General features: G+C 41.0%; 1 protein-coding gene across 5 annotated transcripts in view; it reads left to right on the top strand.

The window, feature by feature from the left end:
• Nucleotides 1-27044, top strand: part of EPB41L4A (erythrocyte membrane protein band 4.1 like 4A) — a 106560-nt gene that overhangs the window by 55111 nt on the left and 24405 nt on the right. For all 5 annotated transcript variants that reach the window (XR_014539786.1, XR_014539787.1, XM_083576838.1 and 2 more), the window contains exons 10-13: nucleotides 593-656; nucleotides 9888-9979; nucleotides 13910-13987; nucleotides 26154-26275. Coding sequence is in view for 3 of the 5 variants with exons in the window: in XM_083576838.1 (XP_083432964.1) it covers nucleotides 593-656; nucleotides 9888-9979; nucleotides 13910-13987; nucleotides 26154-26275 (356 nt within the window). In the remaining 2 variants the exon portion in view is untranslated. The remainder of the gene's footprint in view (nucleotides 1-592; nucleotides 657-9887; nucleotides 9980-13909; nucleotides 13988-26153; nucleotides 26276-27044) is intronic.

Raw genomic sequence — 27044 nt, 5'->3', positions numbered from 1 at the left:
TGCACCGCAAGCAGCTGCTCCAGTGGGCTAGGGGTCCCTCTGGAACATTGTGGGAAGAGTTGCAGAGGGCTACAAGGGGAAGGAAAGTGTGCCAAATATTTCCTTTTCCTTCTGCCTTCAGGAGCTTCCAGTTAGCGCAGCAGGAACCTCTGCTGGGTCTTAGCCTCATCTATGAATGGAAACAGTCCATCTCTTCAGAGAGGGAGGTGTTTGTATTTGGCCGAGTTGTTTAATATGAGTGCATTTAAATATTTCCCTCTAAAGGGTACCTACCAATCTACAAATTGAAAAAAAGAGAAACTTCACCAGTGATGAACATGCTTCCTGCAAAATTTTAATTGGGAGCCATTTCTAGCAACACTTCATTCAAAAGAAAGCAGTTCTTGAATATCTGCTGTAGGGAAGTAAAATAGGCTGTTGATTGATATTTCTACTTATATGATAATTGTTACTGGCTTGCATGTTTCATAGCTAGACTGGCTAATTCATTAATGAATATACTTGTCATTAAACCTTCAACCGTTCCAATTTTTTAATGTATCTGTTGGCTTAATCTTCATGTATTTTTTGTGTGTGTTTTTCTAACACTTAGGCCTAGAATTACAAAAGTCCACTTCAAGGAAACTCAGTTTGAGCTCAGAGTTCTGGGAAAAGATGTAAGTTTATATTTTGTAGCTTGAAAATAATGCTTATTAAACATGTATTCCTAACCACTCTAGACCAAACATGAATAGGATTGTGTTGTATTTGTATCTAACTAATAGTTACAAAGTGATTTTTAACACACACACACACACACACAAAGGCTTGGTCTTTGTGTCAGAAATTATCTTTAAATTATCTGCTTTATTAATACTACTTGTAACATTGAGAGGAGAGAAACATTTGGGGGACAAAAGTCATGTGTTCACCATCAGGCTTCTTTCTGTTGTCCATTAAGTTTGAGGGGCTTATGTTGTAAAGTTCTTAGAAGAGGTCAACCTCATTCACACAATGCTAAACAAAAACATGGCTTAGTGTGAACAAGCAAACATGCAAGCTTCTCTAGGGGAGATTGGTCGCAGCTCATGATTTGTCTACAGACAGCCATCCCAAGAGTTAGGATTCAGCCTCTAAACTAAGCCATGGCTTAGTTTAGCATAGTATAGTATAGCAGTGGAATGACCAGAGGATGAGCAAAGCAGCTGCAATATCCTTTCTATGAGGCTGCACATTTGCTTGCTCACAGTAAACCATGGTTGCCTTAGCATTATGTGTGAACTGGACTAGACTAGTGGGACTTTATCTGTGCCATCTGTTAACACAGCGTAGATTAGATTGCTTGGAAGTGCTGCCACAGTTACCTTAGATACTTGTTGGTAAATGCTTTGAAATTATCCAGATGAATGAGAAATCAGGAAGCTTTAGAAAAGAAACATTGTTGTTTTTGGTTTTAAGGCTGGTGACTGACTGGGCTTTTAAAATGAGAGCTCATTGCTGTGCTTAAAAGAACTGACAGCATTTGGTAATGTCAAGTTCTGACAAGAATGCTGTTAAGGAAGCATTTCAAAGAACAAGGATGCAAAATATTGTGTACACTTTACTGTCTTTAAAAAATGTCTTCTGCACTGAACTAATGAAACTTGGTTAGAAATTAGGACTGGGTGTTGGGATTGTGTGTCCCTCCCTGAACCACACACCAGTTTGTCCCACCCATTCTACTTTCTGCTTCAAAGTTACCAATGCCGGTTAAAATCATCCTAACCTTGGTTAAATGGGGAGACTAAGGCCCAGTGTGGAAATCTGTCAAGGAATGCCTTTATTCAGGTGTCAGGTGCCATTGTGAACAAGAGTAGAAGGGGTGGGGGCAGTCCAGGTACAAGAGTTTGCAGTTCACTGCCTATCTCCAAAACCATGGTTAATGGTTCTATCTGCATTGATCCTATCGCAGTATGTTTGGTTAAATACATTTGTTAGTTCTGCTAAATAACCTATTCAGAAATTATGTTGCATGGTTGAATTTTCTTGCGGAATTTAAATGTCAAATCAATGGAAGGTCTTTAAACAAAGTTTGATCTTAAACTGAATATCTCTTGAATATAAATCAGTGTTCTCCAATCTGGTGCCATACATGTATTATTGGACTATAGTCCTCATCATCCCTGACCTTTTGACTTGCTTGCTGGGCTGATGGGAGTCAGAGTCCAAAATCGCTAGGCAGCATCTGGTTAGTGGAGGCTGATATTGACTGACAAAGACTGGGGAATGTAGGTTATTCTCCAGATAATACCAAATAGATAAGATAACAGTTTGTTGCATTTAGCACTTTGTATTCCTGCTGTGATAAAACTTCACATTATAATTATCTGAGGGAAGCTGTTACTACTTATAGCTTCTCCTCTAGGCAAATTAAATTAAAAATAAAACACCAATGAAAATTTCAAAGCCCTTATCCAACTCTCATTTAGAGATAATGGAAAAAAGACAAGCAATTCCACAAAGTAGATTTAATAACTAAAGTCTTGCTTAGATATATTATATAATGTGGGACATGTTAATGAGGAAACTTTCAGGGTAATGATGGATCTAGCTGTTTATAGGATTTTATTTTGGTTAGCTAAGCAAACAAAAGCCAAAGCTAGAACATATTGCTTTGTTAATTCAGTTTGACAGCATGACCATCCTGAATGACAGGGCTATTTAATTAAGTGGTCAGGTGAGCCAGGACCAGTGCCTGACCTGCTGCTCCAATCTTACAATTTGCTTTTTCCTGGTTGCTGCTATCACCTTATCTCATCCATCATGTTTCCTTTTGATACAGTGAATGCATGAGCAGCATCAAAAAGGAAGCCTGGCAACTGGCATTGAGGTGCAGGCCACCATAGTATCTCAGCAACAGAGAGAAGGGAAGATGAGCAAAAAACAAAACAAAACCTCAAGACAGATAGAAGAAATATAAAAACGCAACACAATAAATAATCTTGTTTGAGATTCTTTGGTAAATTTAATCAATCTGTTGCTTTTTATAGTGGAAACCTCAGTGATGCAAGCTTGTAGAAGCTGGAGATGCAGCAAACCTTCACCAAAGTAGAATTTTAGTCCCTCTGTATGAATTGCACTTATTCTGGTCAAAAAAGGACATTTTTTCTCTTCAGGCTGGCAGAACCCAATTCTGCAGTCACTGGATGTAGATAATCAATGACCAAGATAAAGGAGCTTGACCTGTGAATTAGCTTGGGGAAATATTTATAAATGTGATGGTAGATTTGAGAGCTTTCTCTTTTTATAATCATGCCGCTTCCACATTTCCACACCCCTTCTTTTTCTACAGAAGAGAGGAAGTTCGACAGTATGTTCCTTTCAGTTTCCCATTTTGCTGTATCTTGGCAGATTCTATGAAACCTCTTGAAACCTATACCTTCCTTATTGTACTCTGTCTTTTGTTGAATGGAATTAAAGCTTGTTTGCTTTAGAGCTTAAATTCTGGTTTTCCAAGTATGTTCAAATATTTCATAGAAGCATTTACAACAGAATGCTTCTGCAACAGAAAATATAACAAGCAATAAGTTATGCAATATCAGGGAAGGAATTTATGCTTTGGCTAATAGCTATTTTGCATTGACCTGTGGTCAATAAGCTACTCAGCCGAGGTTTAATTCAGGCAGGCAACACCCACCCATATTACCACACCACTTCAGACCCTTTATTCCTTACCATAGATCCAATTTAGGTTGGAAATAAAGAGTAGCCTACTGATTACACCATGTGGCATGGCCTCCATGGGAACAGCAAATAATTTAGTCTTGTCGCTCCCTGAAAATTTAAATTGAATTGATTGTGTCTCTATAGCGATTGAGGTGAAACATGTTTTTTGCTTGTTCCTGTGCTGGTAATTGTTGGTTCGAACAGTAAACCCAGCAGACATATTACTGATGGCACAGTCAAAGCTGTTCGGTCCCAGAAAGGTCCACAAAAGGTTTGCAAGGAAGCAGGACCAAGATGCAGTCTTCAGTTGAGGGTTAAGGACAGCCAGTAGACAGATAGGGGCTGCATGTCCCATCTGAGGGCAGGAACTGGACTGGAGAACAAGATTACCAATTTTGCCTTGGCTACTGGCTTGTGCTCAACTCTAATTCCATGGTTTCTAAAGCAAAGTTCAGGTTTTTTTAAACAAGCTTGGCCAGAGCTTGGTGCAAAAAGTAATCTCAACAGGTCTAGCACCCTTTCATCTGTTAACAATGAATCTTATGGGTGACAAATCAATTAGAGAGAGGCCTTTGGATTTCCAAGAGATCTAGGGAACTGCAGAGACACCATGTTCCCTAGTCACTAGCATTACCATGCCTCCCCTGCAAAGATGGAATACCATAATTTGTATGTTTAACTAACCCTAAATATAGGAAGGCTTTCTCTTTGCCAAGGTTTAATGTTTTCCATTTTAATAAAACCTCAGTGAACCATAAACGCTGCCTTTGTAACAACGTTGAGCTTGAGTCTATCTTGCATGTCCTTTTTATTGACATTTGTGTCAAGCGGCTAGGAAAGACCTAACTATCCTATTATGCAGTCTCTCCCTGTCTGCTTTTTTGAATCTCTTGTGATCACTTTGCTTCACGGCTCCCTTGTGTCAGCCACAGAGCAAGTGGCAAAGTTTTCAAATATGGCCTGCTGTATTAGACCACTTATGATTGATATACGTAGATAGCTTAGCATTGTTATTCTGCACTTTTTGGTTGTATTAATTCATATTTTAGTGATGTTATTAATGGTCAATTATTATAAAATTGTTACTAATGTTTAAATGGTCTGTTGACTGCAAATAAAGAGATGGAAAGTGTAAACAGGTGGTATTTGGAGGGAGTTCCTTCAGTACCTTGGACAGATCATAGGGAGCAGAGTCCCTGTTTAGGTTGTGTCCAGATGGGGGCATTATCTTGCAGACAGGTTGTTCAGAGTGGTGTACACACTCCCATTTTTTCACTTACCATATTCATTGTTGCCTTACTGTTTGCCGTCACACTACTGGGCAGAGCTTGCCAGACTTTTTGTTTTGGTCCCAACAATCTATCACTCCTCCCAACCCTTCTCTGAGTAAGTTTACAGGATCAAACGGTAGTTTGCTTGTTCTTTTTCTTTAAAAAAAAGTTTGCAGAATTTGGGTTTAATAGAATTGCACAAATTCTGTACTAATGAAAACAAATTGGGTCTGCTTTGTGCTCTGAGTGGGGTTTGTTCCTGTGCTGAACTTTCTGTAATGAAGATACTGTAATCACTCTTTCCCAGCCTTCTCTAACTGACATCCAACTTTAGGTTAAAATGCTTTGGGATCCAATCTTGTTGCTGGGAGGGAAAGTCATCGATCCAAGAGATTATACAGTGAGATTTTAAAAAACTTTTCTTTATTACTTACCTAAGAGACTCTTGTGCTATGTTACAAACCTCCTCTGAAAATACTGTACTCTGGGTCTTAAATGCCCTAAGTGGCATGGAGAAGTGCGGTTTGAGAAAAGCCCCTTCGGATGTGTGGAGGTAGTTGCATTCTGTTTTGGATTCTGGTCTGTGAGGCAAAGTGTTTATTAATCAAAACTGTGTCTGCTATTTACGTACATTTAAGTAATACTTAAGCCCCAAAAAGGGGACACGGGTGGCACTGTGGTCTAAACCACAGAGCCTAGGGCTTGCTGATCAGAAGGTCGGCGGTTCGAATCCCCGCGATGGGGTGAGCTCCTGTTGTTCGGTCCCAGCTCCTGCCCACCTAGCAGTTCGAAAGCACATCGAAGTGCAAGTAGATAAATAGGTACCGCTCCGGCAGGAAGGTAAATGGTGTTTCTGTGCGCTGCTCTGGTTTGCCAGAAGCGGCTTAGTCATGCTGGCCACATGACCTGGAAGCTGTCTGCGGACAAACGCTGGCTCCCTTGGCCTATAGAGCGAGATGAGTGCACAACCCCAGAGTCGTCCACGACTGGACCTAACGGTCAGGGCTACCTTTACCTTTAAGCCCCAAAAGCTAGAGCCTGGGTTAACTTAACCATCAGTAATAGTTCTCTATGTGGGGCTACCTTTGAAGGTGACCCGGAAACTGCAACTAATCCAGAATGCAGCAGCTAGACTGGGAGTTGCTGCCAGGACCATATAACACTGCTCTTGAAAGACCTACATTGGCTCCCAGTATGTTTCTGAGCACAATTCAAAGTGTTGGTGCTAACCTTTAAAGCCCTAAATGGCCTTGGCCCAGGATACCTGAAAGAGCATCTCCGCCCCCATCGTTCTGCCTGGATACTGAGGTCCAGCGCCAAGGGCCTTCCGGCAGTTCCCTCCCTGTGAGAAGTGAGGTTACAGGGAACCAGGCAGAGGGCCTTCTTGGTAGTGGCGTCCGTCAGATGTCAAGGAAAGAAGCAACTATCTGACTTTTAGAAGACATCTGAAGGCAACCCTGTTTAGGGAAGTTTTTAATGTTTGATGTTTTATTGTGTTTTTAATATTCTATGATGATGATGATGGGTGCTGCCCAGAGTGGCTGGGGAAACCTAGCCAAATGGGCAGGGTATAAATATATTATTATTATTATTATTATTATTATTATTATTATTATTATTATTTATTATTTATTATTTATTCCCATAGCTTACAATATCCATGAAGAAAGCAGTTTCAGATGCAACCAAAGGCTTGCACAGGCTTGGCGTGAATTGTTAGTATTCTCTTTGGACATAAGCCCCACTCGTTGCCACATTCACCATGCTAGTGTCTGTTACTAAAATCTCTCTGCAGCCCAGCGTACAGCATGGGGAGGTGCTTTTAGGGCAGGAAAGGAAGGCAACTTGGAAAGGGTGATTAAGGCCTGTAATCTTACGCATGATGAATGTTCTGGTTCAAAAGGCTTTCTACATTTTAGAATGCAGTTCAGCCGCATTATTGTCACTCTGAGTCTTTTCATTGACTTTGGAGTTTAGAAAGTTAGGCATTATATAAATCACACTTGGCTTTTCATTCATTGACTGGGTTAACTGTGTTCTGTCTAATGAGTAACTTACCTTAGATTCAGGGGCATTCTTTGAAGGCTTTCAGTGAATTAAATTGACTATGGCATGCCATAGGATGTTTCTTATGCATTGCATTCCCACCCCTTTTTTTCAGACAAAAGCTATAACTCACCCAGTTGATGGGTGCTATTTCTTGAAGAAACTATATAATTCTTCAATGTCACCTTTGTTTGCTGCGTACATACCACACCTTACTGTTAATCACTAGTACTCTTTATAAAAATGTCCACTTTGGAGGGTTTCTGATTATGTAAACATTTGTCGGTTCTTTAGTGAGTTAACAGGTTCAGTCCTGTAATTTGGTGAATATGTTGTGGAGGTGGGGGTGATGATTAACAAAATCAATCCTACTGGGAATATCCCCTCACTCACCCAAGTTTAGGATGTTCCACCATTCTTCAGCAGTGTTTCTTTTTCTTTGAGAAAAATAAGTGGCTCACGTAATTGTAAACAAGCTTTAATAATGAACTGAGAGAAAACTGTAACAAAATAACATAATTTCTGAGAGAAACTAAAACAACAACATGAGGCAAGAAAACAACAAGAGGCAGCTGGTCCCTCTTAACTGGCATTCTTAACTGAACATAATAGAACACATGCACTGAAGGGAGGGGCTGATTCTGGAGCAAAACACACAAGCCCCGCCCACCAGATGCCAAGCACTCTACTATTTAAATGAGGCCCAAGTGTTTTTCTTACTGAATATACTTCACATTTACTTTTTATATCATGGAGGTCAATGTCTAGGTTAGAAATAAGTATCTGTTTGCCATGAAACTACGATGTATGCTTGATGCCGTCCACTGCATGGACCAAAGACAACCCACTTGTCTTCTTTCTTCTTCTTTGGCGATCACGTGTGGCCAAGTAAGATTGTCTTCCATGAACACAGTCTTAACAGGGAATCTGTAAGTGACTGTGGAGGCCAATTCTGGATTCACATGTCCTTCCACAGAGGGGACATAGGTTTCCAGGCAGGAGCTGATCACGGTGAGGGTTTGCCAAACATGCCTTCCTCTTAGCACATTTCTCCCTTTCGTCCTGAGTTCGAGCATCTTCAAAGTCCATGATGTCTTTGGTAAAAGCTATTCTCTAATTGGAGTGCTCTCAGTCCAGTGTTTCCCAGTTGTCGGTGTTTATACTACATTTTTTAAGATTTGCCTTGAGAGAGTCTTTAAACCTCTTTTGTTGACTACCAGCATTACACTTTCCATTTTTAAGTTTGGAATAGAGTAGTTGCTATAGAAGACAATAATCAGGAATCCGAACGACATGACCAGTCCAACAAAGTTGATGTTGAAGAATCATTGGTGTGTACACACTCATAGGGTGGCCTCCAAACCCCCTTGTACTGCTAATTCACAATGGTGTCCCTCCTCAACATGATTTATCTTAGATCACAGACATGGGTGGCTTTGTGGTCTAAAACCACTGAGCCCCCTGGGCTTGCTGATCGTAAGGTTGGCAGTTCAAATCCGTGGAACAGGATGAGCTGCTGTTGCTTTGTCCCAGCTCCTGCTAACCTAGCAGTTTGAAAGCATACCATCGTGAGTAGATAAATAGGTACTGCTGTGGGGGAAGGTAAATGGCGTTTCTGTGTGCTCTGGCACTCGTGTCCCGTTGCTGGTCACATGACCCAGAAAAGCTGTCTGCGGACAAGCACCGGTTCCCTCAGCCTGAAAATGGAAATGAGCACTGCACCCCATAGTCGAATTCAACTGGACTTAACTGTCCAGGGATCCTCTACCATCACCTTTACCTTTAATCTTTGATCACATCCGTACCATACATTTAAAGCACTATTATACCACTTTATTATTATACCACTAAAGGATGCTGGGAAGCTGTAATGTGTAAAGGGTGATGGAAGTTGTTAGGAGATCCCTATTCCCCCTAAAGGTAAAGGTAAAGGGACCCCTGACCATTGGGTGCAGTTGTGACTGACTCTGGGGTTGCGGCGCTCATCTTGCTTTATTGGCTGAGGGAGCCGGTGTACAGCTTCCGGGTCATGTGGCCAGTATGACTAAGCCACTTCAGGCAAACCAGAGCAGTGCACGGAAACGCTGTTTACCTTCCCGCCGGAGCGGTACCTATTTATCTACTTACACTTTGACGTGCTTTTGAACTGCTAGGTTGGCAGGAGCAGGGAATGAGCAACGGGAACTCACCCCGTCGCAGGGATTCAAACCGCCAACCTTCTGATCGGCAAGTCCTAGGCTCTGTGGTTTAACCCACAGCGCCACCCGCTGCTATTCCCAAAATGGCTTAGCAGTCAATCCATCTTCCCAGGGGATCTTTGGAATTCCAGCAGAGTGAGGAGAATAGAGTCTCTTAACACTCAGTACCCTTTACAAACCACAGTGTCCAGAATTCTTTGAGGTTAGCCATTAAATTGGTGTGAGTGCTTAAAATGTGTTGTGTGGGTGTGACCTTAGTGTTGGGAAATATAAGACATGAAGTGATCCTTGAAGTTTGTGTTGATTTGGTAAGATGGTTTAAATTATTCACATTTTTAAAGATCGTGACTTAGAGAACATTTTTCGCATCAAGCCTATAGAATTACCGTATTTTTCGCTCTATAACACGCACCCGACCATAACACGCACGTAGTTTTTAGAGGAGGAAAATCCGTAGACATGCCACCCGTAGGCATTCCCTCCATAACACGCACAGACATTTCCCCTTACTTTTTAGGAGGAAAAAAGTGAGGGTTATGGTGCAAAAAATACGGTACATCAGTGTAATTCTCCTGATTCCACATGGTTAAAAGTGAAATAAGAGTCTGTGTTCATGTGCCTAGATTATCAAATATGATTCCTTTATATCAGAAGAATCCTTCACAGCGCTTCCTTTTTATTATTTCAGTGTAATGAAACTTCCTTCTTCTTCGAGGCACAGAGCAAAACTGCATGCAAGCATTTATGGAAATGCTGCGTAGAGCAGCACACATTCTTCAGGTAGGTAAGCTACAGCTGTAAAGAATCTATTATTAAACGATGACAGAAGACAGACACATCTTGGCAGTGGTGGTGCAAGGGCGGTGCAGTTTAGAGCTTCAGGCTAGCGCTTATCTGCAGTTAAAAGGCAAGTATATTCAGATCTCTTTAACTGACCTGGTTGTATTATAAAAGATAAGAGGCCCTAGCTGGTTTCCTCAAACTGGATTTGATCCAAAAAAAGCCAGTGAATGGGAGATAAATAGCCACTGCCTCTGTTCCATAAATGCATTTGCAAGAGTTCACACAATGCTATAGCAATTCTTGCACAGTTCTTACAAGAAGTGGAAGAATATATCTGGATTCAGTTTCACTTGAACAGCCTTTGAATGAGCAGAATATACCTTCTGCATGCAAAAAAGAGCACATTTTCGATCCAAATCTTTTTTTTTCTGAAGGAACATCAATGTTTTAAATGAGAATAATGAAAGGAGAACAGTAAATCAGTTTGAGCTATGTTTTTACTAATTTCCTGTCATTTATCCTGTCTAAATAAGTCATCCTCTTCCATCTACAGTTGTGTTTCCTAAACCTGGGTCTCTAGCTGCTGTTGGACTCCAAATTCCACCATCCCTAGTTAGCAGGACCATGTGGTATGGGGTGATGGGAATTGTAGTCCTAAAAACAGCTGGAGACCCAAGTTTGGTAAACACTGATATAGCAAGATTAGTCAATGTGGTGCCTTCCAGAGAATGGACCACAAGCCCCAGCCTGCATGGCTGATGATCTGAGATGATAGAAGTTATAGTCCAACAACACATGGCTGGCACAATGATGCCGGCTGTCCCAATCTATAGGCTTTCACAGAGATTATATAGTGCCTTGACAGTTTTGTTATCTGATCATTTGTTAGCAGAATATTAGGGCAAAATTCTTCTGAATCCCAGAATTGCCAAAACTTGACATAGGTTGATCTATTTTGCAAAAAAAAAAAAAAAAAGTTGAATATTTTTGCACACAAAGTATCTTTTTAAATGTCTTTGGCTTGGATCCAATTTGTGCAAGAAAGGGAGCAGTTTCCACCAACTCTCCTTTCATCTGCAGCCCACACCATTCCCAGGAGTTCATCAACCCCCCAGGAACAGATTGTCAGGGTGTGCAGGCGGGCTGCAGAGGTAAAGGAGGTAGGGTTCCATTCATGGAAGAAAAGCTGTCTGTCTAAACAACCAAATGGAAAAGGCTCACTGAAGTTCAACCAGCATACTTATACTGGAAGAAAACACTTAAAAGCAATTACAGTGCAACTTATTTTGTTGACTTGGTGTGCTCACAGGATGAGTGATAATTTTTAAAAATTGTATCACTAACTGCCATTCTGGCTCATTTCCTGGTCTTAAGTGGCTACTAGGTTGCTGTGTCCTGCCAACCTCTTTTGGTATTGCTCATAGCATGCAAAGTTGACCCCAAATTTCACTTAACAGCTTTGTCTGCTTTGACTGAGGTTTGCAAGAACTTTTAATGCAAAAAAGAGAAGCATGTTTTCCTTAAAATATTATTTTTCTTTCCTTTCATTTTTTTATAGCTCTGATAATCATTAGGGCCATTACATCTTCAACCAGTTATTTATACATATATATATATATATATATATATATATATATATATATATGTGTGTGTGTGTGTCTACACGTGGGTGGCACTGTGATCTAAACCACAGAGCCTAGGACTTGCCGATCAGAAGGTTGGCGGTTCAAATCCCTGTGACGGGGTGAGCTCCCGTTTCTCAGTCCCTGCTCCTGCCAACCTAGCAGTTCGAAAGCACGTCAAAGTGCAAGTAGATAAGTAGGTACCGCTCCGGCGGGAAGGTAAACAGTGTTTCCGTGCGCTGCTCTGGTTCGCCAGAAGCGGCTTAGTCATGCTGGCCACATGACCCGGAAGCTGTACGCCGGCTCCCTCGGCCAATAAAGCGAGATGAGCGCCGCAACCCCAGAGTCGGTCACAACTGGACCTAATGGTCAGGGGTCCCTTTACCTTTACCTTTACATACCAAGCCGACATACTTTTCTTCCTTCATTATAACATCTCCCTTCATTTTGTGTGGCATCTTTCATTCTGAATGAAACCTATCTTGAGGTTCCAGCTGCGGTTCAGGGAACCTCAAGATTAGTGTCGAATGGACCTTTTCTGGGTGGCTCCCCAACTGTGGAATGCTCTCCCCAGAGCAGCTCACCTGGCACCATCATTACCTGTCTTAAGCGCCAGGCAAAAACATTCCTTTTTACTCAGGCCTATGGCTGTTAAATAATCCTTGACCTGTGTCTCTTTTATTATTAGGCTGTCTGCCAGTATGCTTTTTATTATGTGTTTATCATTGAAGTTCTGTAATGTGTTTTTATTGTTGCACACCACCCTGGGATCTTTGTATAAAGGGCATTATATAAATTGAAATAATAAGAAATAACACTAATAATAAATGCAGGCCTCCCCCGACCTCTCTATCCAGCGATCAGGTGTCTCCCTAGACAATGCCCCTCCCCAAGCTGCCACCCTCAATAGTCCTGTTTCATGTCCCTCCTTGTGATTCCACGTAGTTGGAATATCTCCTTGAACTGTGATGATCCCTCTTGCTTGTCTGGATGGAGAAAGGTGTCTGTGCACACTACTGGTTTTTGTAAGAAACACATCCATTGCTCTGCCCGCAATGATGGACAGTGGAACGGTCTCCCTTGGGAGGTTGTGGACTCTCCTTCACTGGAAGTTTATTAAGCAGAGGTTGGATGGCCATCTGTCATGGATGCTTTAGTTGCGATTCCTGCATTGCAAGAGGTTGGTTGGACTAGGGAACCTTGGGGTCACTTCCAACTCTCCAATTCTGTGATTTGCCTCCAACTCCTCTCACCAGTGATATGCAGCCCCCTAGGGGCAAGGGAATAGGACCTTCAGGCTGAAAAATGTTTCCCACCCTCGCTCACACTCATTAAGTGCCATCTGAAACTAAAGAAGCTCCATTGTGCACCTATACATGTTGTTACTGTGAAGATCTTACTTGTTTCACTAAAACTAGAGAGAGCAGCTCCCAGCTTGCTCCTCTGAACAGCTAGTTTTTAATCTCTGTTATAAAGCCCTACAAGCAAATAGTACCTATAGCATTGAAAAATGGTGTGGCCCCACCTAGTGGGTGAAATATTCTATTATGCATATTACATAATTTCAAGAGATAGAATTTGTGAAACTTCTCAGAACTTTCATGAGACAGATATAGGAAGGGTTTTTCTTAGTTTCATAGAATCAGTAAAGTCTCGGTCTTCGTGCAAATGCTCTTGAGATCAGTGTGGTAGGCAGAATCTGAAGCAATCCAGCACATAAATTACCTGTACTTGAGTCTTGTTGATATCAATGGGACTTACCTAGGGATAACTGTGTGCAGGACTGCAGCATTGTAAAGTTATTAACACTGACGTTTTTAACTTTGACTGAATTGTGCCCCATATTTGTAGAAGTCTTAATATACAACTTTTCAGCCGTGGGATCTCAATGCACTGTTTTAGTATTTATGTTCTGTTTAGATACAGCTTACCGTCCAATGGAGCAAAAAGCTTTAAATTCCAGAGCATACACTTTGAAGTAATGTTCATCTTAGAAAGTTACTTGTGCTTGTGCTCTCTTGAAATCATTTATGACTTAGGTTGGTACTGATCAACAGAATGTAAGCATAACTACATCTTCCTGGTCATGTTTCTCTAGCTTTAAAAAGGATGACAATAAAAAAATTGGAGTATTTGTTTAAATAGGAAAAGAACAAATATAGTGGGTTTCCCTCTAGCTGCAGATCTTCAGTCTTATAAAATTGCCTGTAATAGGGTTGTCACTTAGAGAAGCCTGCAGACAGTCTATGTTCTCTTGCATAGCTTTGTACCATATTTAATTAACTTATTTTTAAAACTGATACAGAATGCCAGAAAACGAATCCAATTCTCTATCAAGAAAACTTGGCAAACTTGGGCCTCTTGGCTATAAACACCGGTATAGGTAAGGAAACTTTGTTAGTATGATGCCAAACCTTCATACTAAGCACTCTTTTTTACATGTTTATGTTTATGATCTTATTATTATTTTAGGTATCCTTTGCTGTGTATTTTTGTTCCTTACTTCTTTCTGGAGTAGCTGTTATATTATAGGCACAGCTTAAAAATGGGCTTCCTGAGCTCATCTACCTCCACCTCTTATTATAATAGATGCAGCGTGTGGTTCCATGAAAAATAGAATATGCTTTGATCGGTTGTGCAGAATCTGTTGGGGAATCTGTGTCCCTGCAGATGTTCCTTGACTACAGCTCTCATCATCACTGACCATGGTCTGGGGTGGTATGCCCTGTTTGGTGTAGGGACGTGGGTGGCGTTGTGGGTTAAACCACAGAGCCTAGGACCACTTCTGGAGGTGGCGCCAACGGCAATGGCGGTCTCCTTCTAGTCTGGAGGGAGAAGCTCCGTGGAAACCAGGTCTGTCCGCTACGGCGAAGCGGAGACCCTTTCAAAAATCACAGGCAGGAGAAGCCTGTGAACGTGGGACTCGGCGGGCACCTTTAGCGCCCCCCGGATTTGCGAAGGAACCCCGCAAGGGGCTCCGGAGCGTAACGGGAGCTTGGCGTGGTGCTGAGAGTCAATTGCTCTTTCCGTGGGGTGAAGCCGCACAGCTGTTGCCAGAGAGCGCTGACCTTTTTCCTGTGACAATTCGGCTGCTAAACAACTACCCGTGAGTAGGTGAAGCTTAAGATCTGGGACTAAAAGGAGAAAAAAGGGATTGATTTGGCACTGAAGCGGGAAGGTGTAAACAGGAAGTCCGCCTTCCTTTCTGTATACAGATCAAAGCAAAGACTCTCTGAGCTAAGACCTGGAGAGCGGTGCTTCAAAGCTCCAAATCTGAACATCAAAGTAAAAGAACTCCCTCCCCAGGTTGCAGGAGGGGGGGGGGAGGAGGGGAAAGTGACTTTTTTGCCTGCAAAAGAAAGGAAAAGGGAATAGAGACCACCACCTAATTCCTGGGAACGGACTTCAAGGATTGTTAGAATTGTTGCACTGAGAGTCGCACTACTTATGGACAATGTAACTTTTTAATGGTTAACTCTGCAGAAGAGATATATGTTAAAGTCTTCTCTGGATTTGAAACTGTTGCCTGCTTTGCTGAGGGGGACTTTGGAAAGTTGGAAAAGACATTTTATTGTAACTTTAATGACTGCTACAGTGTCCCCCTAGAGGAACATTGAAACTATACACCCAGCTGGGGGATTTTTCCATTCTTAACTCTTAACTCTGGGGAATTTCCATTGCAAGCTTTTACCGTGGGATTGACCTTGACTCATAGACAAAGTGTGATGAATGAAAAAACAAGATCCGGCAAGGTTAGAGTGCAGCAGCCTAGTGCAGCATCCCAGCAGCGTAGACCATCTGTTCCCGGCCCTCCTGTGACACAGGGGGAAGATACTGCACAAGCTGGGTTAAAAGTAATGGCCTCAGAAGAGGGATTCACTTCGGCACTAAGCAAAATTTATGAAAAATTGGAAAGCCTAAGTAAACAAGTTACTGAACAAACAACTAAAATTGACCAGAATACTGTTAGTATTAATAGCTTGGGACAGAAGGTGAATTCCAATACAGAATCTATTGAAAAATTGTTGCAAGAATCTGGCTCTAATCGAAAGACAGCTGAGGAAGCAAAAGAAAAAGCAGCGGCAGTAGAGGAAGAAATAAAACCGATGCGCAAACAGCTCGGGGACCATCAGTCGCTTCTGTCTATGATTGAACTGAGGGAGAAACAGACTAATTTGAGGATCAGGGCGGTACCGGAACTTGAAAAAGATAACCTTGAGCAGGAATTTGCAAAATTTTGGAACTTGGATGCTAATCAAGACTTCAAGATAGTGAGTGCTTTCAGACTTGGAAGAGGAGGGAGAAAGAACAGGGTGAGAGACTGTTTGGTCACCCTCCGAACGAAAGAAGAGAGAGATAAAATACTGAGTCTGCACTACCAGAAAAGCTTGGAAATAAATGATTCAAGAGTGGAGATTTTTAAGGATATCCCGAAATATTTACTGGATCTTAGAACTAACTACAGAGATTTGGTGGCCCTGCTGAGAAGAAACAGAATTGTTTTTAGGTGGGAATTCCCCCAGGGCCTATCCTTTACATTTAAAGGGAAAAAATTTAAAATAAGATCAGTGGAAGACAAGGAAAAATTTCTGAGAGACCACGAAGAAGACCTGCAGAAAGAAGCTTTAGAAGAGTTAAGAGCCTTAAAACCAGGAGTTTTAGACATAGCACCACCATCTTTGGGATCGGACAAACCAGCAAAAGTGATACCACCGTCAGAACAAGAGGAACTACTGGGAGCAGTTGGAGGAAAGTAGAATAATTACACAATGTCTCTGCAATTGCTAAGTTGGAACATTCATGGATTTAACTCCCCGGAGAAGAGGAGGAAAGTCTTTCATTTATTGAAAAAGGAACAGTTGGACTTAATTTGTTTACAGGAAACACATGTGATAAGGCTACACAGGAAAGTATTGATTAATAAAAGATTGGGTCAAGAGTTTATTTCATTGGATAAGGTTAAAAAGAGAGGAGTTGTAATTTATGCCAAAGAGAGCCTATCACCGAAATTTGTTTTTAAAGATGATCAAGGAAGATTTGTGGCAATCGAAATTCAATCACAAGGAGAAAAATTTTTAATAGTAGGAGTTTATGCACCAAATGAGGGGAAATCTGAATTTTTTAAGAAATTGCATGAGACATTGTTAGACTACATGGATTACAACATTATCATGATGGGAGATATGAATGGAGTGGTATCTACAAATATGGACAAGTCGCAGAGACAGATTGTAACTAAAGATGGCAGACTACCAAAAACCTTTTTTGAACTGACTGACAATATGGACTTGATTGATATTTGGAGAATTAAGAACCCCTTAGGAAGAGAGGGAACATTCTTTTCTGAAGCCAAAATGACATGGACTAGAATTGACCAAATATGGATAACTAGAGGACTGGCACCTAAAACTCGAAAAGTGGAAATTTGCCCAAAAACTTGCTCTGACCATAATGCTGTGAAAATGGAGATGAAACTAACACCAATCGGTTCCTTCAGATGGAGGATGAATGACACCTTATTTAGAGATCAAGAGGTTGTTAAGAAGGCCCAAAAAACCTTGAGAGACTATTTTGAGATAAATTTGAATACTATTATTAAAAAAAGAATAATCTGGGACGCAAGTAAAGCAGTTATGAGGGGGTTTCTGATCCAACAGAATACAATAAAGAAGAGAGCCCAAAATGAAAAAAAAGATAAAATTTTGGAAAAAATAAAAGAGGGTGAGAAGAAACTAAGAGCGAAAGCAAAGTCACAAGAGATTCTGAGAGACATAAAGTTATATCAAGTGCAATATATGAAGATGATGAACCAGGAAATTGAATGGAAAATTAAACAAATGAGACAAAAGACATTTGAATCGGCTAATAAATGTGGAAAATTGTTAGCTTGGCAAATGAAAAAAAGACAAAAGCTCAATACTATCACTAATTTGGAAGTGGAAGGAAAGAACATTCAGAATCCAGTGGAGATTAGAAAATGCTTCCAGAGGTATTTTAAACAGTTATATACACAAGGGCCTCAGAAAGAGTTTGATATAGACCAATTTTTAAAAACAAATGGATTACAAAAAATCTCTCAGGAAAACAAGATAATGCTGAACCATAAAATTACAGAACAGGAGGTAGAAGGTGCCATTCAGAATATGCAGTTGGGTAAATCTCCAGGGCCGGATGGTTTAACCTCAAAATATTATAGATCTTTGAAGGATTGGTTAATTCAGCCACTAAAGGAGGTTTGTAATGAAATTTTGGAGGGGAAAAAGCGCCAGAGTCGTGGAAGGAAGCTTATATTACACTTATACTGAAAACTGAGTCGGAAAAGACACAACTTAAGAACTACCGCCCCATATCCCTGCTCAATGTGGATTACAAAATATTTGCTGATATTTTGGCTAATAGATTAAAAAAAGTATTAGTGGAAGAGATACATAAGGACCAAGCTGGCTTTCTCCCAGGTAGGCACTTGTCTGACAACATGAGGAACATAATCAACATTTTGGAGAAGTTGCAAGTGAACATTAACACTAAAGCAGTTTTAATTTTCATAGATGCGGAGAAAGCCTTTGATAATATTTCTTGGAATTATATGAAGAAAAATCTCCAGGGGATGGGGGTGGGTCAAGGGTTTGAAAATGGTATAAGTGCAATTTACTCAGAACAAAAGGCTAAGCTAATAGTCAATAATGTGATGACAGAGGAATTTAAGATAGAGAAAGGTACACGACAAGGCTGCCCAATTTCCCCATTGCTTTTTATTTTGGTCCTGGAGGTTTTGCTAAATATGATTAGAAGGGACCGTCTGATTAAAGGCATCCAGGTCGGAGCCAAACAATGCAAATTGAAAGCTTTTGCAGATGACCTAGTTTTGACGTTACAGGAGCCAGAATCTAGTACGAAAAGAGTATTAGAACTGATTCAAGAATTTGGTCATGTGGCAGGATTTAAGCTGAACAAGTCAAAAACTAAAGTTCTTGAGAAAAATTTAACACCGATTGAGAAACAGAGGTTTCAGAAGGAGACAGGTTTAACATTAGTTAAGAAAGTAAAATATCTGGGGGTTAATATGACTGCTAAGAACTTAAATTTATTTAAAGATAACTATGAGAAATGTTGGACAGAAGTGAAAAAAGACTTAGAAATATGGTCAAATTTGAAGCTTTCCTTGTTGGGTCGAATTGCAGCTATAAAGATGAATGTATTGCCAAAAATGTTATTTCTGTTTCAATCATTGCAAATTTTGGACAAGATGGACTGTTTCAAGAAGTGGCAGAGAGACATTTCTAGATTTGTCTGGCAGGGCAAGAAGCCCAGAATAAAATTTAAAATATTAACTGATGCAAAGGAAAGAGGCGGATTTGCCCTGCCAGACCTTAAACTTTACTATGAATCAGCAGCATTCTGCTGGTTGAAAGATTGGCTGCTTCTTGAGAACACAGACATTTTGGATTTGGAAGGTTTTAATAATGTTTTTGGGTGGCATGCATATTTGTGGTATGACAAGGTTAAAGTACATAAAGCATTTAAAAACCATATTGTCAGGAAAGCATTGTTCAATGTCTGGATAAGATACAAAGACTTATTGGAAAATAAAACCCCAAGGTGGTTGTCACCAATGGAAGTGAAGGCTCAGAAAAAGCTCAATATGGAGGCCAAATGGCCGAAATATTGGGAAATATTGGAACAAGAAGGAGAGAAATTGAAATTGCAGAGTTTTGAGAAATTAAAAGATAAAGTGCGAGACTGGCTTCATTATTATCAAATAAGAGAGGCCTATAATTTGGACAAAAAAATTGGCTTCCAGGTGGAAAAATCAAAATTGGAAACAGAACTGTTAGATCCCAAAACTAAGATACTTTCAAGAATGTATAACTTGCTGTTAAAATGGAATACGCAGGATGAAATGGTTAAATCTGCAATGATTAAATGGGCACAAGATATTGGTCATAACATTATGTTTGCTGACTGGGAACAGTTGTGGACCACCGGTATGAAATTCACGGCATGTAATGCCTTAAGAGAGAATATTATGAAAATGATATATAGGTGGTACATGACACCAGTCAAGCTTGCAAAAATATATCATTTGCCTGATAACAAATGTTGGAAATGTAAAGAAAATGAAGGTACATTCTTTCACCTTTGGTGGACGTGCCCAAAGATTAAGGCTTTCTGGGAGATGATCTATAATGAAATGAAAAAGGTATTTAAATATACCTTCCTGAAGAAACCAGAGGCCTTTCTCCTGGGCATAGTCGGCCAATTGGTGCCAAAGAAGGACAGAACTTTCTTTATGTACGCAACAACAGCAGCAAGAATACTGATTGCAAAGTATTGGAAGACACAAGATTTACCCACCCTGGAAGAGTGGCAGATGAAGGTGATGGACTATATGGAACTGGCGGAAATGACTGGCAGAATCCGAGACCAGGGAAAAGAGTTGGTGGAAGAAGATTGGAAGAAATTTAAAGACTATCTACAGAAATATTGTAAAATTAATGAATGTTAAAATGATGATTGGATTGAATAGGGGGTATTAGCAACAAAGTTAATAAGAATATGCAAAAATGAATTGATAATGGATGAAAATATAGAGTTATAATATGTTAAGATATAGAGTTAAGATAAATGAAAGAGGGTAAGGATTTGCTGATTTGATTATCTAAATGGGAAGACAAAAAGGGGAGGTGTGAGGAGGTCAAGGAAACAAGTTAATGAGCATAAAGTTATAAAAAATGGATTTGTTTTTAATTCTCTTTTACCTATTCGTTTTTTGTATATTGTATTTTTATTTGTATTTTTTCTTTTTTATGTATTTTTTTAAGGTTTTTTTTATTTTGTTCTTTTCATATGTTCTTTTTTGTATTTTGTAAACTGATGTTTTTGTAAAATTCCAATAAATATTATATGAAAAAAATAAAAATAAACCACAGAGCCTAGGACTTGCCGATCAGAAGGTCGGCGGTTTGAATCCCCGCGACGGGATGAGCTCCCGTTGTTCGGTCCCTGCTCCTGCCAACCTAGCAGTTCAAAAGCACGTCAAAGTGCAAGTAGATAAATAGGTACCGCTCTGGCGGGAAGGTAAATGGAGTTTCCGTGCCCTGCTCTGGTTCTCCAGAAGCGGCTTAGTCATGCCGGCCACATGACCTGGATGCTGTACGCCGGCTCCCTCGGCCAATAAAGCGAGATGAGCGCCGCAACCCCAGAGTCGGTCACGACTGGACCTAATGGTCAGGGGTCCCTTTACCTAATATTTGTCTTGCAAGGCTGCAGTTTTTTAAATCTAGATTGTTTCATGATTATCTGGTTTATCATTTGCATACCTTTTGTCTTCCCAAGTCCCCCGCATAACTTGTCTATGGCCAATCAAAATCAGCGGGTTCCCCCCCAAAGCATTGGCTCTGCATAAGCGAATGGGTCAAATTGAAACTGCCTAGCAGCTTGCATGTACAGTAAACCTTCATAAATAATGAAGTCCACCACTTGTAACCAAGGCTTTAAATGACCTGGGGATTAGCAGTTCATATTTGCTGGCTAACAAGCAAATTGGCATTAAAAAAAATAAGGTATATTAAGCTAAGTTTCTGATAAGCTCTTTGCTTACACAACTGAATGTACACATTGCAAACCCACTAAATGCACACGTGTCAAAGCAAATGTTGGGATGCCTAGGAAGAAATTTTTAAAGTTTTCTTCTTTGGCTGCCTTCTGGCATTTCGTTGGTAAAACAGAACCTGTCCCTGCAGAGCCTATTCATACGAGTCCGTCAGTAATTACTGTTTCTTTACATACAGTATAATTGCTCTTCACTCATTAAACAAATCCACCTGGATGTTTTTCAATCATTCAACTGCAGATGTTTTGGCAACTGGGAATTATTGCTGGGAAAGTGCTGTATTTTGCACCATTAATGGTTGTTCAAGAACAAAGCTTGGCAAGTCCATGAATTTTGCTTTTGTTGAAGCTGAAATAATGTTATCAGATCTTATTGTGCGACAGGAAAAACAAGAGCACATTAGCTGCGAAATGGCTCCTTGTTTTCAAACATTTTCTTAATACCATTTGCAGAACTTTTTGCTTGATGTTTAAATCTTGACATTTTAGACTAACCTGTTCCCAATTTATTATACTAACACTGGAATTTTCCAGCATGAAAGAGTTTGGATTTGGTGGATCTTGGTCCTGTTTTGTGTCTTGCAACATTGTCCAGCCATTGCAGTAATGTTTTCTGTTTTAATATTATAATTATATTTTAATTGAGGAAGCAGTTGGGAATTTTCCCCACTCCAGTGCTCTATTATACATGATTTTATTGTGTTAGGATTTGTTGTTGTTGTTTTTAGTTTTTTAAAAAAGAACAGTGAGCAGGCTCCCTGTTTTCCATTATTTGTGGATTCAGTGCTATTTTAATGGGGGTACTCAAGCGCATGTAGTACCGGCACATATCCCCCCCCCAATGTTAAATGTGGCGTTTGCTGTGCCAACTTCATGGTGAGTACCAGCACCATTTTTTCTTTTTTAAAAATGAGCACTGGATAAGATACCATGCTGCTGCTGGATTTGGCCTAGCTTGTGTATAGCAATAAAGGAGACATTTGGTATCGCTTAATTGTTTGAATCAGCTCCTAATATTGCTTGAGAAAACAGTCTGTGCCTCTTTGTGTCAGGCTTCATGGAATCCGATCCTCCCCCCCCCCCCAGTAGGCTGCCAATAATAGATACACAATAAGCTCTTACCAAGTCTTTTATTCAATATTCACAGAGAGAGGCTTAGAAATGCTGCCTCTAGGAGTATTGATGTTGCTCTGAGTGTGCTGGTCCCGGGGGGAGGTTACCGTGGGGCGAGGTCCAGGACCTGAGTCGAGGGTCGGCAGACAGTCCTCCACGGGCAAAGCGGGGTCCAGAGCGAGGAGCCGGGCAAGGACAGGAACTCTGGGGGAACAGGACTGGGTGCTGGCCGAAATAGCTCTTCAACGACGTTGCTCCCGCAACCTGGGACCGGGCTGACTGGCCTTTATATTCTCTGAGGCCAGGGGCGGTCCTGGCCCCCAGGAGACCCGCCTCTCCTGGCCTTAAGGCGAGCACTCCTCCTGGGAGAAACCAGTTCCCTCCGCCTCTCTACCCTGTGCCTCTGCAGCTCAGGAGAGGCTGGAGGGTTACTGGACCCAGGGGGAGACTCACCTTCCCCTGACAGGGCTGGGAGAGGCGCACCTGTAGGCACTGTGTCCTCAACCACCTCCGGAGCCAGAGTGGATTCACCTGGTGCCTGCTCCTGAGGATCCGGCACAGGTGCAGGCGCTTCAGAATCAAGGCCCTGCCCCAGTTCAGCCGGCCCTGGAGGCGGGGACTCCTGTGCAGGCTGGGATTCCTCCAGTTCAGCCTCTGAATCGGATTCCCAGGCCATCACACTGAGTAAGCGCCACCCCCTTCTCTTCTCAGTTGTCAACAGCACCAGGCCATTTGCCTCTTCACTCTCTGCTCTCCTATTTTCACTGCTCACCAGGTTCTGGGAGAAGGGGGGGGGTCAGGAATGCTTTCTAGTGATAATGTGTCAGCCAGCTGCTCTGGCTCTGCTTCTCGCCCCTCCTCTTCTCCCATTATCTCCCAGCTTTGCCCCTCTTCTGTCTCAGAGCCGTAACCTTCTGCAAACTGCTATTGTTAATCCATACTGTCTTCCTCTTCTCTGGAAGGTCGAGGAGTGGGGGTGGGAGGAGGCCGTTTCCACCATTCATCCTCAGTCCAGTCCCTGACACTTTGTATGTGCATGTGGGCAGTACTCAAGGCCAAAATAGTTAGCCATCTCTGTTCTATAAGGTGAATAAGCAGTTCTGGTAGCAAATGGAAGATAGTGTGTTTTCCTGTTTACTGGAATTTTTGTTACATTTGATACTTATTCTTTTCCCTCATGTTCTTTCTCTCCCTGAAGCAGCCACTTATCTGATCAGTTTGGGCAAATGCTGAATGCACATTTTGGTACAGATAAATATTCTATTAAATTAGTTTTAAGGATTCAATGGCAGCATCCTAAATATTTTTTTAAAGATGTAGGCTGTGTTATAAGGCAGCCTTCCCCTTCCTGATACCCTCTGATACTTTAGAAGATGACAACTAACTGGGGCTGATGGAAATTGTATTCCAAAACATATGGAGGGCAATGGATTGGGAACAGCTTCCATAGGACTACACTAAATAGCACCTTCCTTTGCTATATTCTTTTCTTCTCAGCAGATGAAGCATTTTGTGGGGGTTCTAATATAATTTCCTTTGGGGAAAATACCAACTAGCTTTGCTTCAAAACAAAACGATACTCAGCAGCACTGTGCAGCCAGCCTTGTAAACATGAGGCTTGAATTAAGATCCCTGAGGTTTCTTAAAAGCCATTGATTGGTTTTCTTGGGCCAGCTGTCACTGTAAGCAGATTCATATAGGGTGATGAGCTTACAAAGAAGGAAGGAACACTTTTTAACTTTGGTATATATTTAAGGTAATAGTTAATTATACAGCTAATTTAGAAGTGGCACTTTTAGTCTCTGCAACTTGTCATTTCTGAGGGGGAAAGCTTAATCTGCTGCTGTTCTCATGTTTGCACATCTATTTACAAGAATAACTGCTTTGACCTATTTTGGTCAAGTTAAGAACATAGTATTCTAGAGACATGGTTGCACAAGAAAGATGTAATGATGATTTAGTGCTGAGCAAGAGTGGTTCCACTGGTGTGGTGAGAATCTCTGCCAGTTCACAGGAAGCTGGTTCACACAAATGCACCAGATTAAGTAGTGGTTCACCCATGTAATCTTAGATTTTGGTAGCGGCCATGGTTTTAGAGGATTCACTTCCAGTGAGCAGATTTCAACAGCAGCTTTTGTTCTTGGGAGGGTGTCAGTCTTTTGTCAAGCTTTGGCCAAGCTCCAGTACCAGCCGCAGCTGGGGCTTCAGGATTGCCAAGGTTGGTAATCAAGTAGTGCATTGAGCAAGTGAGACAGGACTTATCAGTCCAATAAACACACAATAGAACATCAAGGGTGTTTTCATTCATAGGTATTACTGAAACCTGGTGGGATGAGACTCAAAAAGAATAGACCAAACAGGAAGGGAGGAGGAATAACATTATATATAAAGGATGTGTACACTTGTGTAGAGTTCCGTGACTCGGAGCATGGAAGGCAGATTGAGAGTATGTGGATAACAAAATTAGGAAAGGGAAACAACAGTGACCTTACTGTGGGTGTCAGATTGAAGGCTTGGATGATGCCTTCCTAGAGCAGATTACCAAACATTCAAAAAGAAGAGATATGGTTGTAAGGGAAACTTCCAACTACCCTGGTATTTGTGCAGCTGGTTCATCCTGCCTAAGTGCAGAACCTTCCATTTTTCCCTATTGAAATTTGTGGGGATGATTAGGGAGGCAGGAGAGGGTATATTATTTAATCATATCCTTCCTAACTTGCACTAGCAAGTTCCATATTCTAACAGAGTTCCAAACATCCCCCTTTTTAAATTACGCAGTGATCAGCTTGTTGCTGACTCACCTGAGTCTTACTATTAAAGATTCCTTCCTGGTAAAATCCCTTCTAATGAATCTGATTAATGTTAATATAAAAGTAGTTTACTCACAGATTCATTCAGGTTCACAGACATATCCCTGAAGGCAGGCTTCAGATGTCTTCTAAAAGTCAGGTAGTTGTTTATTTCCTTGACGTCTGATGGTAGGACATTCCACAGGGCAGGCGCCACTACCGAGAAGGCCCTCTGCCTGGTTCCCTGTAGCTTCACTTCTCACAGTGAAGGAACCACCAGAAGGCCCTCGGAGCTGGACCCCAGTGTCTGGGCTGAACAATGGGGAGACGCTCCTTCAGATACATCTTTACCCTGCCTTGATATATAAAATATTTTAGTACACACTCTATTATATTGACCATAATTTGCTTTTACTGACTTCAATGTATTTTAAAATGAAGTGTAGATAAGAAATCTAAATTTGACTATTACTGCTAATTATCCATGAAACCTAATCTGCCTAGGACTAGAATGCTGTTGGTGCAGGGGTGAAGGCACTAGAGTCTGCCTGTGGCAGGCCCTGGTTTGAGTTGCACACTCCAACACCTTACAGGTGAGCAAGGCTCAGTAGCAGAGCACATGCCTTGCAACCTTCGGCATTTCCAGCTACTAGAAGGAGTAGTGAAAACTACCTCCTTTAAGCATCTGTTTTATGCACTTTCAGGACTTATTGCTGGGAGACGTTTTGTTACTTATCTTGTTGAGGGAAGCAAGAGTGCTTGCTAGAGATTCACTTAGTGCTTAGCTGGCCCAAAGAAAGATGGAAGTTAAGGAAGTACAAAATACAGATTCACTGTGCCACTTCAACACACACACATGCTGGAAAATGGAAGGGAATTCAGTTATACCTCAAGATTAAACTGGAAAACTTGCAGGGCAGCGGAAGGGAGGGGGTGAAGGAAGTTGTTATATCGTGAGGACAATGGGCCACATTTTTCCTTTTAATTGTTTGAAGTCCAGAAAACCTACTTGACTCATTTTGTTTCATTTTCTAGTGGGAGAACAGCTTTGCAAATGAACAAAGACATCTCTATCCAGCTTCCTCGACCTGACCAAACAGTTGAAAGAAGTCGTAGTAAAACTTATCCAAAAAGAGCATCAAAAACACAACAGATTGGTAAGCGTTGCTGAACACAGTTCCTATTACACTGAGATTTAAACAGAAGGGAATACTTTAGAGTCAGTTACAAAACTACAATTGATTGACTAGTTTCAGACTCCTTCCAAATTTTTCTCTTATTTTTGGTGCTGTTTGCGGTAAACAGCACCTTCAGGGGCAAATAACAGACAGACTGGGGACAATTTTCAGCAGAAAGCTTTTGATTAGATTAGATTTGCTGTATTTCTATGCCGCTTTTTATTCAATTCTCTCTCAAAGCGGCTTACGAACGAAAAAAGCAACAACATAATAGAACAAATAATATAAAATAATTTGTTAAAATAATTAACAAACCATCAGTAGAACAATTGCAATCTATAAAGCACTATTAATGAAACAGCAGCTGAAAATAAGCTTAACATAAGAATTACAGCAACAATCATATTATATATTATTATATATTATACGATTAACAAAACAATATTTTTTCACATCACTTTTATTTAATCTCCAAAAATATTCAAAAAAAATTATCGCCATATACAAAGTCCCCCCCCCCCCAATAGGTCCCTGATCTGAATCTGGCCCCTGCAGCCGCTTTTTCTCTAAATCAGAAGCAGCTAGGTTAAGCACATTCTTTAAACATGTGACCAACATTCATATGGAGTTTGGCTCTTAAGTTAACTGAAGCAAGAGATTCCAGCTTCACAGTTGATGGGAGGAGAATTCAGCTGGTACTGAGTGCTTTTGAAAACCCCATTGAAAATAAAGCATCTAGTTTAAATGC

Source organism: Podarcis filfolensis (assembly GCF_964270895.1).
Source record: "Podarcis filfolensis genome assembly, chromosome: 11".
Lineage (NCBI taxonomy): Eukaryota > Metazoa > Chordata > Lepidosauria > Squamata > Lacertidae > Podarcis > Podarcis filfolensis.
This window is presented reverse-complemented; position numbering and strand designations above follow the sequence as displayed.